This window comes from Podarcis filfolensis, assembly GCF_964270895.1.
Source record: "Podarcis filfolensis genome assembly, chromosome: 10".
In the NCBI taxonomy this organism is placed as follows: Eukaryota; Metazoa; Chordata; class Lepidosauria; order Squamata; family Lacertidae; genus Podarcis; species Podarcis filfolensis.
Window position 1 is genome coordinate 30,043,658 of NC_139612.1, and position 18,062 is coordinate 30,061,719.

General features: G+C 45.0%; 1 protein-coding gene across 4 annotated transcripts in view; it reads left to right on the top strand.

Annotated features, from left to right (window-relative positions):
* The first annotated feature begins 2,019 nt into the window (after positions 1–2,019).
* The window catches only part of TBC1D30 (TBC1 domain family member 30), a 42,863-nt gene continuing 26,820 nt past the window's right edge, over positions 2,020–18,062 (top strand). For 2 of the 4 annotated variants that reach the window (XM_083574461.1, XM_083574462.1), the window contains exon 1: positions 17,412–17,919. In XM_083574461.1, the coding sequence (XP_083430587.1) occupies positions 17,742–17,919 (178 nt within the window). In that variant the 5' untranslated portion in view covers positions 17,412–17,741. Of the gene's footprint in view, positions 2,484–8,295; positions 8,461–17,411; positions 17,920–18,062 lie in introns of those variants that run through there. The other 2 variants (XM_083574459.1, XM_083574460.1) reach the window with 2 other exon arrangements.

Consider the following 18,062-nt stretch of genomic DNA (forward strand, 5'->3'; position numbering starts at 1 on the left):
CATGAACTATTATTGTCAGTTAGCATACTAATAATAAAGAAACAATGATAGCAGAGGCCTAACCATATTTACTCAGAAATAAATCCTATTCAATTCAACAGGGTTCCCAAGGAAGTGGAGTTAGGATTGCAGCCTCACACACACACACTTTTGGCAATTTTGCCACTGCTGTTTTCTGATCCTGTTTTGATGGGACAGGTTTTAACTTTTTAACTGAGACAGTTCTATGAGACAAACATCATGACCATTCATACCAGCAGGAAGGAGGAGTAGCATGATCATCCTGGGTTTTGCTGTACTAATTACTAATATTTCCAGGGATGCCAACTTGAATAAAATATGGGGGTGGACAGATAAGTCCCATCCCAAATAATTGATCACAAGGCTAAATTGCAGAAGACGGAGGCAGGCAACGACGACCTCCAGATGTGTTACAGTTGGACCCCTCACCTCCCTGCAACCACCTGCCATCACCTGTATCTTGTGGGAAGGATCCGGACGGACGCTTTCCGAGTCAGTCCAAACTCTTTATTGCACTTTCTTTCCTTTCCCCCCTATATTTTTAATTAAATTTTCTGTTTTACATTTTAGAATATTCATTTAAACAACCTTAAAATATCAACGACTCCCCTTCTTCTCTTTCATTTCATGGTTCATTTTATAACATAAATCCCTGCATATTTTACATAAACTAAACCATTCAGTATTCCATTATTACACACACCAAAACTTATTTACACCGTTGAATTTATCTTAATGTTGCCAATGTTTTCAGGTGTACACAATTTCCCCCATATATTCAATAAACGTTTTCCTATCTTCTTTAAGGGACGCGGGTGGTGCTGTGGGTTAAAACCACAGAGCCTAGGGCTTGCTGATCAGAAGGTCGGCGGTTCGAATCCCTGCGATGGCGTGAGCTCCTGTTGCTTGGTCACTGCTCCTGCCAACCTAGCAGTTCAAAAGCATGCCAGTGCAAGTAGATAAATAGGTACCTCTCCAGCAGGAAGGTAAACAGCTTTCTGTGTGCTGCTCTGGTTTGCCAGAACCAGTGTGAGAGCCAGTGTGGTGTAGCGGTTAAGAGCGGTAGTCTCGTAATCTGGGGAACCGGGTTTGCATCTCCGCTGCTCCACATGCAGCTGCTGGGTGACCTTGGGCCAGTCACACTTCTTTCTCAGCCTCAGTCTCTCAGCCCCACTCACCTCACAGAGTGTTTGTTGTGGGGGAGGAAGGAAAAGGAGAATGTTAGCCACTTTGAGACTCCTTAAAGGGAGTGAAAGGTGGAATATCAAATCCAAATTTATATTTTAAATTTATAAGCAGCTTAGTTATGCTGCCACAAGACCAAGAAGCTGAACGCCGGCTCCCTTGGCCAGTAAAGCGAGATGAGCGCTGCAACCCCAGAATCGTCCATGACTGGACCTAATAGTCAGGGGTCCCTTTACCCTTTACCTTACCTTCTCTAAACGTATATTCTCATTCTCTTATTCTGTGTTAAGTCTGCAGTCTGCAAGCTGTGCATATTCCATCCGCTTAAGTTGCCATTCTTCGCTCGATTTCCATTTTTGGGCTAACAAAACAGGGGCCGCAGTGTACAGTAGTGGCATATATAAATAACCTTGATTGCGCTTTCAAAACACTTGCCTGAACGTGACTTCCAGCCACCTTGGTAGGATTTTGACCCTGAATGCTGGGATGCCAACACTGGCGGCCCAACAAGAAACACAACCACAAAAACGGACTGGAACCCTAAACTGACAAAACCACCAAACTCGACGATCACTTCCTCCGTAAGCCATTTCTTTCCCTGGGAAGTTCGCGCCAGAGCGGTGATTTGGGGAGACCCCATTGGCTGGCGGCAGCAGGTGCACCGCACGGAGGAGCTTGGAAGCCACAGACCCGCCGACGGCGCGTTCCATTCTCCAGGGGACACCGACGAATGTGACCTGCGCAAAGCCTCCTTTACAAAAGCGAGTTTCTTTTCCCCCTCCTCTTCCCTCCACCCCCCTCGCCTCGAGGACAATGGGCCAGACCCGGAACTCCGGCCCTGGGATTTGCCACAGGGCGCGCGCCGCCCTCAGTCGCCTGGCAGAGGCGCGAGCGAGCACGGCGAGGCTGCTCTAGCTCCGGAGAGGGAATGGAGCTCGCCGAGGTGGACCTGGGCGACCCCGGGGAGCAGCCGGGCCGGGCCGGCGTGTGTAGCAGCGCGGACAGCCCGGCGGAGGAGGAGGAGGAGGAAGAAGGGGAGGAAAGCGAGGAGGCGCTGTCGCGCAGCCGCGCCTCCTCGCTGGTGAACGGCCTCCTAACCGAGCTGTACAGCGTGGGGCGCGCCCGCCACCGCGACAGCGTGGACAGCTCCACCGAGGCGTCCGCCGGCTCCGACGCCTTCCCCGGCGGCAGGGGCAGCAGCGCCGAGTCCCGCTTCCTGCAGGAGTTGCGGCGAAGGCCCGGCCAGCGGCACCAGAGGACGTACCTGGCGCAGAAAGGTAAAAGGGTCGGGCAAGGATGGGGGGTTTCCCACCGCCGGAGAAGGTGTTTCCTGCTTCTTCCTCCTGGCAGGCAGAAAGTCAACAGGTGAAGATGTCCTGCTCTGCATCTCCGTGGTGCGGGCGGGGAATGCTGCACTTGCACCGGTCGGCTTTCTGCTTATTTGTACGAGAGCACCGCCAGGAAAGTGAAAAGAGTTGGCCTTGCAGGTTGATTTTGTTACTCATATATTCCAAGCAGTGCCATTTTTCTAGAAAAAGAGGTGCGGGTGCTCAGCACAATCTTCTCCCTTGTTCTCTTGGAATGGCAATGGCGCCCACCTGAAAGGTGCCGGAGCACCTGTCAACTCCAGCTGAAAAAAAGCCTTGATTAAGATATACTGGGCTCTGAGTGTGCACCTGTTGCATTCATCCCCATCCCTCTTCTTCGACTTTGCTGCTCAAGACTTTCCTCTCTTCCTGTTTGTCCTTAGGATTTTTCAGACTGTGCCTCAGATCTGCTTCCATGGCCCAATTTTTAAAATCCTGTTTACTTTCAGCTAAGCAAACAATCTTCTTTCTTCTTTTCCTTACTCATCATTCTTTTGGAGCCCTTTTTCATGTTTGCTTTCCCCTAAAAACAACACTAGTGGGTGCACATTTCACAAACTTGCCTTCCATGCAGGTTTATGACAGATGGTTAGCGGAAAAGGATACTCCCAGCTCATGTTTCCTGCTGCCTTTTCCAAGTCTTGCTGAAGTTATGCTGTTGTTGTATGCTAAAACTTGGACCTAAATTTGCGCTGCAGCCACTTTAGCTACTGTACATTCAGTCAAGGATGACCACAGAATAGCCATGAATGATGAAGAAAGCAAAATAAGGGAAGTCTTAGTCAAAAAAGAACAGGGAGGAATCAACCTATCAATTGCTTTTCTTAATGTCCTGAATACTGATGTTAAGTAAATATTTACCAGCAGGGATGATCTTACGCCTTGACTGTAAATTGCTATGACATCCTTGCTTGCAATTTTGGCATATTGTCATGGGTTGTTGAACTGAAACTTTTATAGCTCTTTGTGTTCATCTTAGGTGTATGGATGTTAATACTGGGTGTATATCATCACATTTTTTCTTACCTCAGCAGGTTACATACGACTCTGGTTCTCTGTCATCTCATACACTCACCTTCTCTGTTTATACCTCTTACAGTCCCACATAAGCTCCCTAAGGAAGATTCCCAGCTTCTGTTTTTCAGCAGGGCAAAGTAGATCTATACTTAATCAGCAACAAACTTGGCGCTTTTGTTCAGCTAGAGAAGCTAATACGCTAAAACAGTTTACAGAGATTGCTAATACAAATTTATGCTGACCTAAGACTCTAAAGGAGATAGTTCTAGGAGGGGGTAACATCTGTTTCCTCTGCAACAGCAATTAAACAGGCCAATAAGGTTTTCATAATTGTTTCCTAATTCGGCTAGATTCTAAGTAAGATGTTATGATGTACCATCTCTTTTACCATCCCGAAGCACTAACTGTTTCTGGACAGTTAGCCATAGCTTCTGTTGTGCCGTTCCATCACTCTGAGGGGAGGGATTGAGAGAAGGGCTCAAGCCTGTCTTGAGCCTTTGTGCTAGGATTCTTAATTTAAGGCTTGGGAGCCCCCAACAGTCTCCATGGGGCACCTGAACCTGGCTCTTTTGCTCATTGGCTCAGATAGTTATACTGTGTGGTGTTAATAATGCCAAGGTTACAAATTCAGTTGCTGTGAAAGCTGTACAATTTTTTAAAGAAGGGTAATATTTCAATAGTAGTGGTCTAGGTTGAAAATGCCAACCTAGCAGTTCGAAAGCATGTCAAAGTGCAAGGTAGATAAATAGGTACCGCTCCGGCGGGAAGGTAAACGGCGTTTCCGTGTGCTGCTCTGGTTTGCCAGAAGTGGCTTAGTCATGCTGGCCACATGACCCGGAAGCTGTACGCCGGCTCCCTCGGCCAATAAAGCGAGATGAGCGCCGCAACCCCAGAGTCGGCCACGACTGGACCTAATGGTCAGGGGTCCCTTTACCTTTACCTAGGTTGAAAATGTAGCTTTTTAAAAGATATTGTGCTGCAAGGCCAGGAGACCAGGATTGCCTTGGAGAGATGCTGCCAGTCAGAGTGGACAGTACTGGGTTGGGTAGAGACACAATCTGCCTCATATGCTGATATGATGCTGCCTCTGAGTAAGATCATATGTCACTCTAGCCTAGTATTGCCTACTCTGATCTGTTAATAGCTTTATTATAGACAGTAGCTTCCTAAAAGCATATTTATTTTCTTGTCCTGCATGTGCATACCTATAACAGGAATTACAGTGGTACCTCGGGTTACATACGCTTCAGGTTACATACACTTCAGGTTACAGACTCCGCTAACCCAGATACAGTGCTTCAGGTTAAGAGCTTTGCTTCAGGATGAGAACAGAAATCGTGCTCCTGTGGTGCGGCAGCAGCGGGAGGCCCCATTAGCTAAAGTGGTGCTTCAGGTTAAGAACAGTTTCAGGTTAAGAACGGACCTCCGGAATGAATTAAGTACTTAACCTGAGGTACCACTGTAATAGATTGCAGTTGGTCATTACCTTACAGATGTTTTGTCCTGATTACTGGTGATGTGTGGCACTCCTGGTTCATCTGTAGGCCCCTTAGAAAATACTGCCATGATAAGAGTTAATAACTAATGTGATCTACCAGCTACTACAACAACTGAATGTTGATCTGTTGACTTTATTTTATTTTATTTATTTTATTTTTATTGGTCAAAGTAACATCTTTCTGCAACACACCAAACTCTGATCCACAGATTCTCAGCTTGCCTGCTTTTCCCGTCTCTCCAAATAAGAAGTAGCTAGTGATCTACCTTTTTACTTGCTTAAAGCTTTCATCTCTTCCCTCCCTGCCTTGTCTTCATTTTATGTACTATATTTTTAGATTTGTAAGTCTATTTATCAACCTTTCATAACCTGCTCATGGAGCCTTTTCAGCCGGAATGAGTGGATTCTAATATTCGGTGGCTTTGTGCTCTCAGCCTGCTGTGTTTACAATATGGGCAGCATAATGGTGTCCTACCTTATAGGCTCATTGTAAACTCAATTGAGACAGCCTGTGTGAAACACTTTGAACACTGAAAAGGCACTATATAAATATTATGATCATTCTCTCAGTGGGTGTGTTCAATCAAGTTTCCCCATAGCACCTGAAATTCTACCTCTGGTTTTCTTTCTCTGGTCATCAGCACCAGTTGTGTAGGATAAGTACTCTTTTTAATAAGTCTCCTGTCATTACATTGAAAGATATCCCAGTACTGAATTTTTAAAGGGCCATTTCAGTGAGGTCCATACTACAATGTCTGTTAACATCACAATACAGTTCCTACGTTCTGCATGCAGATAACACCCCTGTTGAATGCTATTCTCCCTGTTCTCTGCTGCCTTCTTTCTCAGAGGATTAAGGGTTGTCCACTTTTACTGATTACAGATATAACCTTCTTTATTTGTTTTACCTAATTTCATGAATGGCAAGCAGCTGTTAACTTAAATGCTGATTTCTTTTACCTGCTTTTGCCCACTAGAGGGTGCATGCTATGTAAATAAAATTGCTGTTTTAAAGATTACAATTTTCTTGGCAGGTGAATTTATGTTCAAAGATCTCTAAACAATCTAAGAAGCTAAGTTGCCAGCAAACCCTATATATTAAATATTTGCAGCTAATGAAAAATACAGTATGGGCTTTTTACAAAGTCCTTATGATGCCAAATGAATCTGCCATGGGGAAAGAATGTTGTTGTTGTTTAGTCGTTTAGTCGTGTCCGACTCTTCGTGACCCCATGGACCAGAGCACGCCAGGCACTCCTATCTTCCACTGCCTCCCGCAGTTTGGTCAGACTCATGTTTGTAGCTTCGAGAACACTGTCCAACCATCTCGTCCTCTGTCGTCCTCTTCTCCTGGTGCCCTCAATCTTTCCCAACATCAGGGTCTTTTCCAGGGAGTCTTCTCTTCTCATGAGGTGGCCCAAGTATTGGAGTCTCAGCTTCACGATCTGTCCTTCCAGTGAGCACTCAGGGCTAATTTCCTTAAGAATGGATGCGTTTGATCTTCTTGCAGTCTATGGGACTCTCAAGCGTCTCCTCCAGCACCATAATTCAAAAGCATCAATTCTTTGGCGATCAGCCTTCTTTATGGTCCAGCTCTCACTTCCATACATCACTACAGGGAAAACCATGGCTTTAACTATACGGACCTTTGTTGGCAAGGTGATGTCTGTGCTTTTTAAGATGCTGTCTAGGTTTGCCATCGCCTTTCTCCCAAGGAGCAGGCGTCTTTTAATTTCGTGACTGCTGTCACCAGGGAAAGAATAGGAAATGAAATATGCATGTATGTACAGTGGTACCTCAGGTTACATACACTTCAGGTTACAAACTCCGCTAACCCAGAAATATTACCTCGGGTTAAGAACTTTGCTTCAGGATGAGAAAAGAAATCATGCAGTGGTGGTGCGGTGGCAGCAGGAGCCCCCATTAACTAAAGTAGTGCTTCAGGTTAAGAACAGTTTCAGGTTAAGAACAGACCTCCAGAACAAATTAAGTTCTTAACCCGAGGTACCACTGTATTACATTTATATCCCATCTTTCCCCTAAGGAGCTCAATGTGATTTACAGTGGTACCTCGCAAGACGAATGCCTCGTAAGACGAAAAACTCGCAAGACAAAAGAGTTTTTCGTTTTTTGAGTTGCTTCGCAAGACGAATTTCCCCATGGGCTTGCTTCGCAAGACGAAAACGTCTTGCAAGTTTGTTTCCTTTTTCTTAAAACCGTTAATACCCAGGGTGCATTGCTTGAAGAGGTGCAGTTGCGACTTGACTTAGAAAATGTATGTACAGTACTGTACACTTTGGTGATTTTTAAACTTTTTTCAAAAAAACTTTTTTTTGCTTCGCAAGACGAAAAATTTGCAAGACGAAAAAACTCGCAGAACGAATTAATTTTGTCTTGCGAGGTACCATTGTACATGGTTCTTTTTCCTTCCAATTTTATACTCACAATAACCCTGTGAGGTAGGTTAAACTGGGAGTGAATGACTGGCCCAAGGTGAGCTTCATGGCTGAGTGGGGATTTGAATTTTGATCTCCCAGGTCTTAATCTAACTCTGTAAATGCTACACCAAACTGGCTTACTTGAGTCAAATGTTGCCAGTAGCTAAATGCTTCTGAAGGAGATACTTATAGTATACTAAGGAGCCTGAACAATTTAGTAAAATAATGGTAATAATTTGGAAAACATGTTCTCAGGTTCATGGGTATATAAAACTGCAGATGAAATTCTCACGCAGTTGTGATTATTGTCTCTTAATAATTCCATTATTTTACTGATTTCTGTTGCTTTAATTTGTGGATTTACTGCTATATATATTACCTTGGGAGTAGTCTTGAGCAAAGTATTGACCTAATAATAAATAACTTGTTATCCATCATTTACTGTAAACTTCTTAAGGTGTAACACAACATGAACTCTTTGAGTGTGGCAGGGAATTTCCCCAAGAATATGCATTTATAGCGGGGGCGGCGGATTTTCGAGCCTCCTGATATTGCTGGACTCCAGCAGCCATCTCCCCTGATAATTGGGCACACAGGCTGAGGCTGATGGGAATTTGACTCCAAAAAAAGACCACCGACTTTCCACCCCCAGTTTACAGGATAAGAACCCTTTAGGGGCGAAACCCCTGGTGTTTTCCATAGGGAGAAATGTGTTCTCAAGTTACAGGTTTCAGCCAGCAGGCTAATTTTATTCTCTGTTTGTTGACAGATACCAATGAGCTGACAGCTATAATACGCGAGCTGAATTACAGAATTTGTGTTCAGTCAGCAAAATTGCTTCGCCTTCTGAAACAAAAGGACAGGCTTTTGCACAAAGTGCAGAAGAACTGTGATATTGTAACAGCCTGTTTGCAAGCAGTTTCCCAGAAACGGCGTAAGTACCCTTGTGTGTTTGTGTGTTGTCATCTAGGCACTCTGTAAGCTTATTTTGGAATGCCGTTTTACTGTTCTAGTATTTTGAAAATGCTGTTTAGCACAGGGGAAAAAATATTTTTGGTTACATAAACATATGTAAGGGAAGGAGACAGGCAAGTGCTGTTCTAAAATGAAGGTTTTTTTTCTATTTGTTTTTGCAGGCTCTGTAGTGTATTGTTTATAAAGGAACCAATGCTTGAACAGGAGTTTTTTTCATTTTCAGTTTTTAAAAAGGAATTTTAAAATTTAGGTCAGATTCTTATACTTGAGGACTTCTCAGGTCTGCATCCAAACCATACTTACTAGGAAGTAAATCCACTGAACTTAATGGACATGCTTCCAAGTTAATATGCATAGGAGTACAGGGATCAGCAAACTTTTTCAGCAAGGGGCCGGTCCACCGTCCCTCAGACTATGTGGTGGGCTGGACTATATTTTGGGGGGGAAATGAACGAATTTCTATGCCCCACAAATAACCCAGAGATGCATTTTAAATAAAAGGACACATTCTACTCATGTAGATTCCTGGACCGTCTGTCGGCCGGATTTAGAAGGTGATTGGGCCGGATCCGGCCCCCAGGCCTTAGTTTGCCTATCCATAGAGTAGATTATAAGTTTTATTTTTTTAAAAGACATTTTGGCCCTGCCTTTCAAGATATAATTCTCAAGACAGCTTGTGCCATAATAGAAAAAACCATGAATGATAAAAGAATGTAAACCAACTATATGAAACAACAACAAATTCAGCAATACCAATATTTTCAAGGGCCTTTTAAAGTTTTTAACATTATTAGCCTAGGAAAGAAAAATATTGGCCCTGGTGTCCAAAAAAAAAAAAAAAAGGGAGGTATGCATTTAAAGGAGACACAGTCCAGTCATAAAGTGAATTTCATGTATAAGGTAAAATTCAGTAATGGTGAACCTTTCTTTGTTCCAGTGACATGCTGGCAAAGAGTTCAGGCTGTGCTTCAAAATCAGCAGGACAGAAATGATTTAATTGTGGCTATGTAGATTGTTCCCACACATAGTTCTGAGAGTTTCAGACATATGGCACCAAACTTTAAAAGGCCTGAAGTACAACCATCTGACCTCAATTACGCAATTCCCTTATAAAAACTGAAAATGCAAAACCTCTTGTGCATTTGTTTTATGAATTCACGTACCATTTGGTGGACTTCACAAAGCAGTTTACAGAAGATCAGTAATCCTCAGACGTGTTACAGTAAGGCAGAAAAGACAAAAGGAGGAAGTTCTTTTGCTTCTCTGTTTCCCTCAGAGCAAAATGGATCTTCAGAAACTCCTGTAGTGGCAATTTAGGGAAGGAAGGATCACCACTGGGAGCCACAGCTAGTATGCACACCCAATTAGCCTTTTTACATGTTTTAATTCAGCGGTATTGTGTATAAAATGTATCACAGGTTGTTCTTCAGAATTTTTCTAAAGCTAACTTTTTTTTTGTCTTGTATCTTTCTTTTATTAACATGCAGCATGGCAGTTTGTTATATTCAGGTACAGTAAATGAAATGGCATGAACACTGCACTAAAATGAGCTTTTAAGTGCATGCATTTTTAAAATATATATATATATAAAAGTGCTACAAGGGACTTGTCTTGTTTTGATGTATGCATCTTCATGTTCTGTCTCTCTGACTGAGTGGAGAGCCGGACGAAGTTTTCTGCATCCGAGTAAAGTAGCTGCTTAGAATCATGTGCAACATTCTCTTCCACTCAGGAAATGTTTTATGGGAAGGTGGTTCTGGTAACTAAGTTAACACACCATGCACTGTTGGGTCAAGGGAAACAAGCCCACTTGTTCCATGGGTCTGCTTTTTTTCCATATAATAAAGACACTGAAATGCTTCTGGGGCTTTGAAGCTTGTGGCAGCTGTGTTCCCTCTATCCTTCTGTATTCCTAAGGCAGTAAGGATGAGGAGAAACTGCTTCTGCTAGGCTGCTATATCCAGGGATCTGCAGAAATAACAGTGGGACTTCTGTGTCTTCTCTCGTTTGTCCATAAGCCGGAAGCCACTGAGGCTGCGTTATCCCAGGATCTCACAGAAGCAAGTAGCCTCATGGCATCAGTAACAACTACCACTGCATAGCCTGACCCCTAAGTCCACCTGCTTCTGCTATTGTGATACTATTGGGTTCTGAGACCTCTTAGCACTAGCAACCACAGGCTCCATTTACCGTATTTTTCGCCCTATAGGACGCACTTTTTCCCCTCCAAAAATGAAGGGGAAATGTGTGTGCATCCTATGGGGCGAATACAGGCTTTCCCTGAAGCCTGGAGAGGGAGAGGGGTCGGTGTGCACCGACCCCTCTCGCTCTCCAGGCTTCAGGAAGCTATCCACAAGCCTTGGGAGCCCGCGGGAGTTCCCGCCAGGCTCCCACGGCTTGCGGAGAGCTGCCTGCACCCCAAAGCCCGGGCGCGCTGAGCAGTCGCGCCTGGGCTTTGGGTAGCTCTCCGCAAGCCGTGGGAGGGGGGGAAATAAAATTTCTGCGCCTGGGGGGGAAATAAATAAAATTCTGCGCCCGGGGGGGGGGGGGAATAATTTTTTTTCTTTATTTCCCCCCCAAAAAAACTAGGTGCGTCCTATGGGCCGGTGCGCCCTATGGGGCGAAAAATACGGTAACTGGCTGACGACAGCTTGATGGGCAGGTGTTTTCAGTCTGAGAGCTAGATTCCATCAAGGTCAACCGGTGATGCAACTCTTACTTTTGTACAGTGGGCTACCTTCCACCCATGCAAAAGTCAGAGGTTTCTACACCCTGAGAGAAACCAGAATTGGGCGATTCATCCATTTCTAGTCTCAAGGGCTGCATTTGGCCCCTGAGCCTGCGGTTTCTATCCCTACGCTAGAAGACTGAAGGAGTGACAGTGAAGATGAGCTGGTCAGCAGTATTAACAAGACTGATGAAATGTTTCCCAACTCTTAACATGGGTAACAATGTGTTTTCCAAGGCGGAGGGAAGCCTTTCTCTATTTGAGCAGAAGAGACCCTGATAGTGTGACATTGTGCAATAGGTACAAAATGGCCACCCGGTATACTTGGTCTCTGGTGTATTTGTTAATGATTTGTGGAGCAAGTCAATTATGGACATTATATGCAAGTTGGTCATGACCTTTTGGAAGGCCTTCAGTGTCACTGTACTGAAGAGGTTTGCTAGCCCCTTGTTCAAGGGATTTCTGTGCCAGTGCTGAAGAGGTTGACAAAGCAGTACCTTGGACAATGTGACCTTAACCTTGAAACTGGAGTTATAAAATCTGGCTAGAACCCAGAGAGCTAGTATAGTATTCTTGGCTGGATGTGCAAGAGTGCTTGGCTGCGGCCAGTTGGATGTTTTGTTTTGAATGCTAGCTCCCCCTTTCCTGACCCATTCCATCATTTAAAATTCGCAAGCAGTTTGTATGAAAAACTAATTGTGTTTTCTTTGGCTCCTTCCCTCCCCTTTGAAGTAGATCCAGTGGTTCAAACATCTCCTGTTGCTTGCATATTACTTACAGTAGCTCGCTTTTATGACTTGCCACCCAACAGCTTGAACATTAAATTGGAGACAGTAGCTTTCTTTTCACAAATTTGGTTATGCAGTCTTTGTGTGTGGGCGAAATGAAGATTCCTACCCCTCCTACACAAATTCTGTAACTCGCACTCAGTTCATGTCACATTCTCCATCGTTCACAGCATGAGAACTATGAGGTGACCTAAATGGGAAGAAAAATATTTGAAAGACTGGTGGATCAAATGCATTAATTAAAAAATGCAGCACGAAGTGTGTATTTTTAGACATGACGGCACCAAGACTGCTAGGAATTAGACAATCTGTTCTGTTTGAACTGGAACAATTTTGCTGTGATAGTTTTTGCCTCCTGCGATAAAGTTGCAGCATTGCTGTGTTTCCTTGATACGAGGCAGGGCTTTGGAGACAAAATATATTTTTATTTATTTTATTTAACAATATGAATATGTCACTTAATCATCAAAAACTCTTAAGCTCTGATAAAAGGCGCATGGGGGAATTTCTGGGTAGAGAGGTCATAATTGGGGAGGGAAGGGCTAATCCTCTACCCCATGTCAAGAAAATGCCCTTCTCTCACAATGAGGCTTGGGGAACAACTTATTCCCTCCCATCAAGCCCAATAGCTGTTTCAACCATAGAGCTGCATTCCCTCTTGACAAATTCTCCAGGGGCAAGAATCTGTCAGCGATGGTGACCAAAGTAGGCATGATCAGTCACACAAATGTATCCATGAACTGCACACCGTAATAGTAGAAAGCATTTCCATTTGTGCAAGGCAACCAACCCCATTTTCTGTCATCCTCCCCAGCCGTTACAGTCCTGTACGCCATACTCCAGATGTGGGGAACCTCTGACCGGCATGCCATTGTTGGCCCATAAGGTGCTACAATTCCTGAAACTTTGATTTTCAGCACTAAGGACATGAAATGTACTTTGCAGAGATGGAAAGCAACTTGCACAGTTCTTATATTAGATCTAATTATATCTTTTTCATGGACAGCACATAACACTGTTTCGTTTATTAGACTTGGATAGTAAACCTTTATTGCATCTGACATAGCTGTCTGGACTGATTACGCTAGTCAATAGCATGCTAAAGTGCAGTTTTATATGAGCTGTTAAGCAAATAATTATATTTAGGGAAGAGGGGGGAGGGAATCTTTCAAAGGTGGGATTAATAATGCATTGCATACTCTGCAGATAGTGTGCTAAAACAATTTGCAAATAGGATATGTGGAAATAGAGATGATTTCTCCCCGCCCTCCCGCATACCATGCTCCTTCCCTGCCTGTGTTGAGTAGTTTTTCCTGAAAACAACCTGGATCTAATTGCTTAGAATAGCTTTTGAAAGCTAGCCAAAATACATTTCCTTTAACTAACCTAAGCTCCTGGGTTTCAGGGTAACAGAGCACTATTCAAGGTACGCACCCAAGACTGGTGCATACAACTTGAGAAGTAAACTGTCCAAACGACTGCTGGTCAACAATCAATTCTTAGGCCTGGTTTATGTGTTATGATTGCTGTTGTGTAGAAAGAGCTTTTCACTGCTGTACGCACGGTGAGCTGTTCATGCGCCGTAGCTTACACAAAGTTTTGACTCTTGACACTGTTGTAAGGAACAATTTAAGTGGTGTCTACATGGCGGCCATCCTATGTAGATGGGCATTTTGTTTGTGGAGAGCAGAGTGAGAGAAGCATATGGGAGGCGCATGATTAATAGTCAACTTCTGCAGGGACTAATGTTGTGCTGTGCTTAGAAATCGTCACACCTGGGAGCAGAAAGGGGGCTTAAAAATGATATTTCCCCCCTCGCATTTTATATCCTGCCTTTCCTTTGACATAGAAACTGAGGTGGCAAAGGTGTGGTTCCCTGGAGGCCACCCATCATAGCTGTCAAGTGTCCCTTATTTGAAGGGACAGTCCCTTATTCCAGCACATGTCCCGCTGCTGTCCCTTATTGATGGATGTCCCTTAAATGATGTCCCTTAAATTTCAAAGGAAGCAGCTCCTCTCCCTCCCTCCCTGCTGGCCAGGGAGGAGGAAGGCTCCAACTGTGTTGCTTGGCTGTGTTGCTCACCCAATAAGAAGTCTAAGAACGACTGGGGCGGGGTGGAGCTTGCATGCCTTGTGTGTGGCTAGTTAATGCAAGCTGAGGGGGGTTTTGAATGCTGGACGCCATTTTGTTGCACGTGCTGCTGCAAACTTTGCAGTGCAAAGCCAGACTGGAGAGCCATCTTAAGTTGAGGCTGCATAGGCCTTGTGGTGCATGTGATTCAGATTCTATTCAGTTGAACCTCTGGTTACAAAGTTGGTTGGACAGTGTTCTCGAAGCTACCCAGCATGAGTTTGACCAGACTGCAGGAGGACAGGAAGACTGGAGTGCCTGGAACAGGTGAGGCTGCAGGTCCCTTATTTTGGCTGCTGGTCCCTTATTTTCAAGGCTGCTGGTCCCTTATTTTCAAATCTGTAAGTTGACAGCTATGCCACCCATCCCAGCCACTGACTAGATCCAAATGGCGGCTTAGCTTCAGTAAGATGGTGGCTTTGTGCACCTTCAGACCATACTCTGAGACCATATCCCTACCAGCACTTCTAAAGAAACTTAGAATTATTCTGTCCCTTTCCTTGCCCTAACAAGCTTACGTTCATAGTCTTTTGCTCTTGTTTGCTGCTCTGGGCTGCTTTGAGAGAGCAGTATAAAAATCTTATAAATAGGCCAATATGGACTCTAGAACATTTAATTTGATTAGGGACTCTGATGCTGAGCCCAGTAAACCAAACATATCTTTAGGCTTGATGCAAATTTATATATAAATCTGGAAAGGTGGGGGAGACCTGCTGGCTATATTTATTATCTGAATATCTTCAGTGTATGTTTTGAGGCTACAGTGGTACCTAGGGTTACATACACTTCAGGTTACATGCGCTTCAGGTTACAGACTCCGCTAACCTAGAAATATTACCTCGGGTTAAGAACTTTGCTTCAGGATGAGAACAGAAATTGTGCTCTGGTGGTGCGGCAGCAGCAGGAGGCCCCATTAGCTAAAGTGGTGCTTCAGGTTAAGAACGGACCTCCGGAATGAATTAAGTACTTACCCGAGGTACCACTGTACTTTTGATCAATGACATCTTTTCTTGAAAGCCATTTCCAGTATTTTTAATGGGTGGCTATGATAGCAATTTCTTTTTTATTTTGTACAGTTTTGGGGCTAGTTCAAAGACTTCTGTATAAAAACATGTAAAAGAAAGCAATCATTTATACTTGAGTTTTGGTCATCCTCTTATCAGAATAATATATAGCCTTTGTAATCAAAATTAACAACGCGCTTACGTATGAATAGCAATGGGTGGCTTTTCAAGGAACAATCACAGTCAAAACAAAAGCCACAATTAACTATATTCTATGTACATTTTATTATGTGTACAGTTGATTTATTGTTCAACTTGGTGTGATAGGACCTTTTATTTGTCTCATACAATATGATAGCATCATAAACATCTTGTACTGGGAAGCTTAGTTACTCATTTATTTTACAGGCTTGCAGAAAGTGTTGTGCCAGAGAATAAAGCTGCCATGGTGCTCTTTGGTGCATATGTGCTCTCTGTTTATGCAGGACAAAAAAGGGCAACCGTTTGCTGTACTTAATTACTACACCTGCTTTTTACCACGGTGAATGAATTGACTATCCTGCACAAGAAAAACAAATACTTGCTGTCGCTGAGGAATAGGGAGCAGTTGTGTTAATACAACAAAAAGCACCCGCTTCATTTCTGTTTGAAAGAGCCTAGCTAAACCCTGTTAGAAAATGTAGCAATTAGCCAGTCTCTTTTGTTGTTGTTGTTGAAAGGTTGAAATGAATTGTGTTGCTCCTTTCAGGTTAGGAGTATCACCTTGATATGACTGCCAGATCCGGTCTGGCATTCTGCAGCTTACGATGGTTATAATGAAAGAAAATGTTTTGAACCAGGGTGTGCAAATTGTTCAGTGTCAGTACACTGCACAGAAGAGAGGCTATGATGGATTCAGATAGGTAGCTACAGGCATGTAGGATGTGGTGGTGATTCATTTGAATGTTCTTGTCCCCCTGCACCTATGACAGATAATGACTTACCAAGCAATAGAACATTTATCTTCAAACTTTTTCAGATCTGGAACACACTTTTATTATGTATGTATGTGGTGTGATGGCCACACCAGAAGTTCACCTTGGAGTTGTTGATTCACCATGTCAACTACCATCTCATGTGGTTTTCTGAATCCACATTAAGGAGTGCCTACAATACCAAGGACACATATTACAGGAAAAACTCTATGTAAGCTTTGTGAATTTGCTCCAACGAGCCAGACTAGATTGAAGAAATTAAACTTTCACGAAGCTTTATATTTTTATTCAGTTTGGTACAAAGCAAGAATAAATGGTGGGGGGGGGGGGTTATGTACATATGCATATCAAACAGTGAGGTGGGTATGCAGTGCAGCCGAAGGTTTCCTGCTTCAGCTCTGGCAGAAGTCTTGACCTTAAAGTGACTCTTGAATGTGTCCGACATTCCTTCAGTTATTACACATTACTGCCGCAAATATAATTTAATATTGAAAATAGATGCCGATATGGTTCACTAGCACAGAGGATGGAATCGTGAAAGAGGGAAAAGAGGGGGAGGTGCAGATGGAAAGACCCTGAGAACTTTGAATTTCTCTTTTCTATAGATTTTGTCTGCATATAATAGGTGCAAAGAGACTTCTGCTATAACGTATTCCATCCCATTGTGGCACATATGGTGCCTTCTGTGAAAAGGGGGTAACACAAGCCGCCTTATGTTCAGCAATTAGACTGAAACCTAAACTGGAAGTGCCCCCCCCCCATTTCAATGTTTTTAAGGATGCTGCAAAGAAAAGCACAGCTCATCTTAATCAACAATGGGAGAGGCACGTTGTCATAGGAGCTAATGCACACCATTTGAATGGCAATGTGCATCAGTTGGGGGGCGGCCTCCTGAAATATTTTATTATTATGGTGTGCATTTGCTGCCTCAAGTGATTATGTGGGTCAGGGCTCCCCTGCCCCCCTGCCCATATTTATTTAAGTTGGCACTCCTTGTTGTTGTGGGTGCCTAAGCAGATGCCCACCACTCTTCTGCAGCTCCCTCAGGGCAGGCTGTACAAACCGGACGGATTGCAGCCTGCCTTAGTGTCGTCGTCGTCAGCTTTTTATATATATATATATTTAAATACGCTCTATAGATGCTGCTGGCATCCCTGCCGACTCGCGTTTATTTTTAACCCGAGCTGCTTGCTAGCAGGCGGTGCCGGAGGAGGAACCGCCGCCATGCTCCCCCCCCCCCCGCCCGTGATGCTGCTGCTGCGCTTGTGGGCGGGAGCAGCCCTTTCTCTCCCTTCTCCCTCGCCTCGCCTTTGCCTTCTTCTCTGCACTGCAGATGCCCCCTCCAGCCGGGAGGGAAGCGCGCCGGCCGCCTCTCGCCCCCGCGGCGCCCTCCTCCTCCTCCGGCCCCGCCATTATGCCTCCCCCACGCCTGGCCTGGCGCGTTTAAGGATCTCCCCGCCCCCCCCGGGCGCCCCGTCGACGAGAGACGGCGAGCCCGGCAGGCCCGGGCATTGCGTCACCGCGCGCTGCACCTGCAGCCCAGCCGCGCGCGCCCCGCCGGCTGCTGAGCTGAGGCGAGCGCGGCGGATGGTTGGTCTGCGGCCCGGGGCCAGCCATGAGGCAGGACAGGCTGGCGAGCTCGCTGCGCCGGGGGGGACGCTGCCTCAAGCGCCAGAGCACCGGCGGGGGCGGCGGGGGCGGCGGCGGGGTGGGCACCATCCTCAGCAACGTCTTGAAGAAGCGCAGCTGCATCTCGCGCACCGCGCCTCGTCTCCTCTGCACCTTGGAGCCGGGTAAGGGCTGCCTGCTTGTTTGGCGCGCCCTGGAGGCCCTCGCTTTTCCCGCCTTTGTTTGAAAAAGCGGCCGCCGCGGGGAGGAGGGCATGTGGCGAGGCCTTTGAGCCGGGCTTAACCCGGGCAGGCTTTAATCGCTTAAG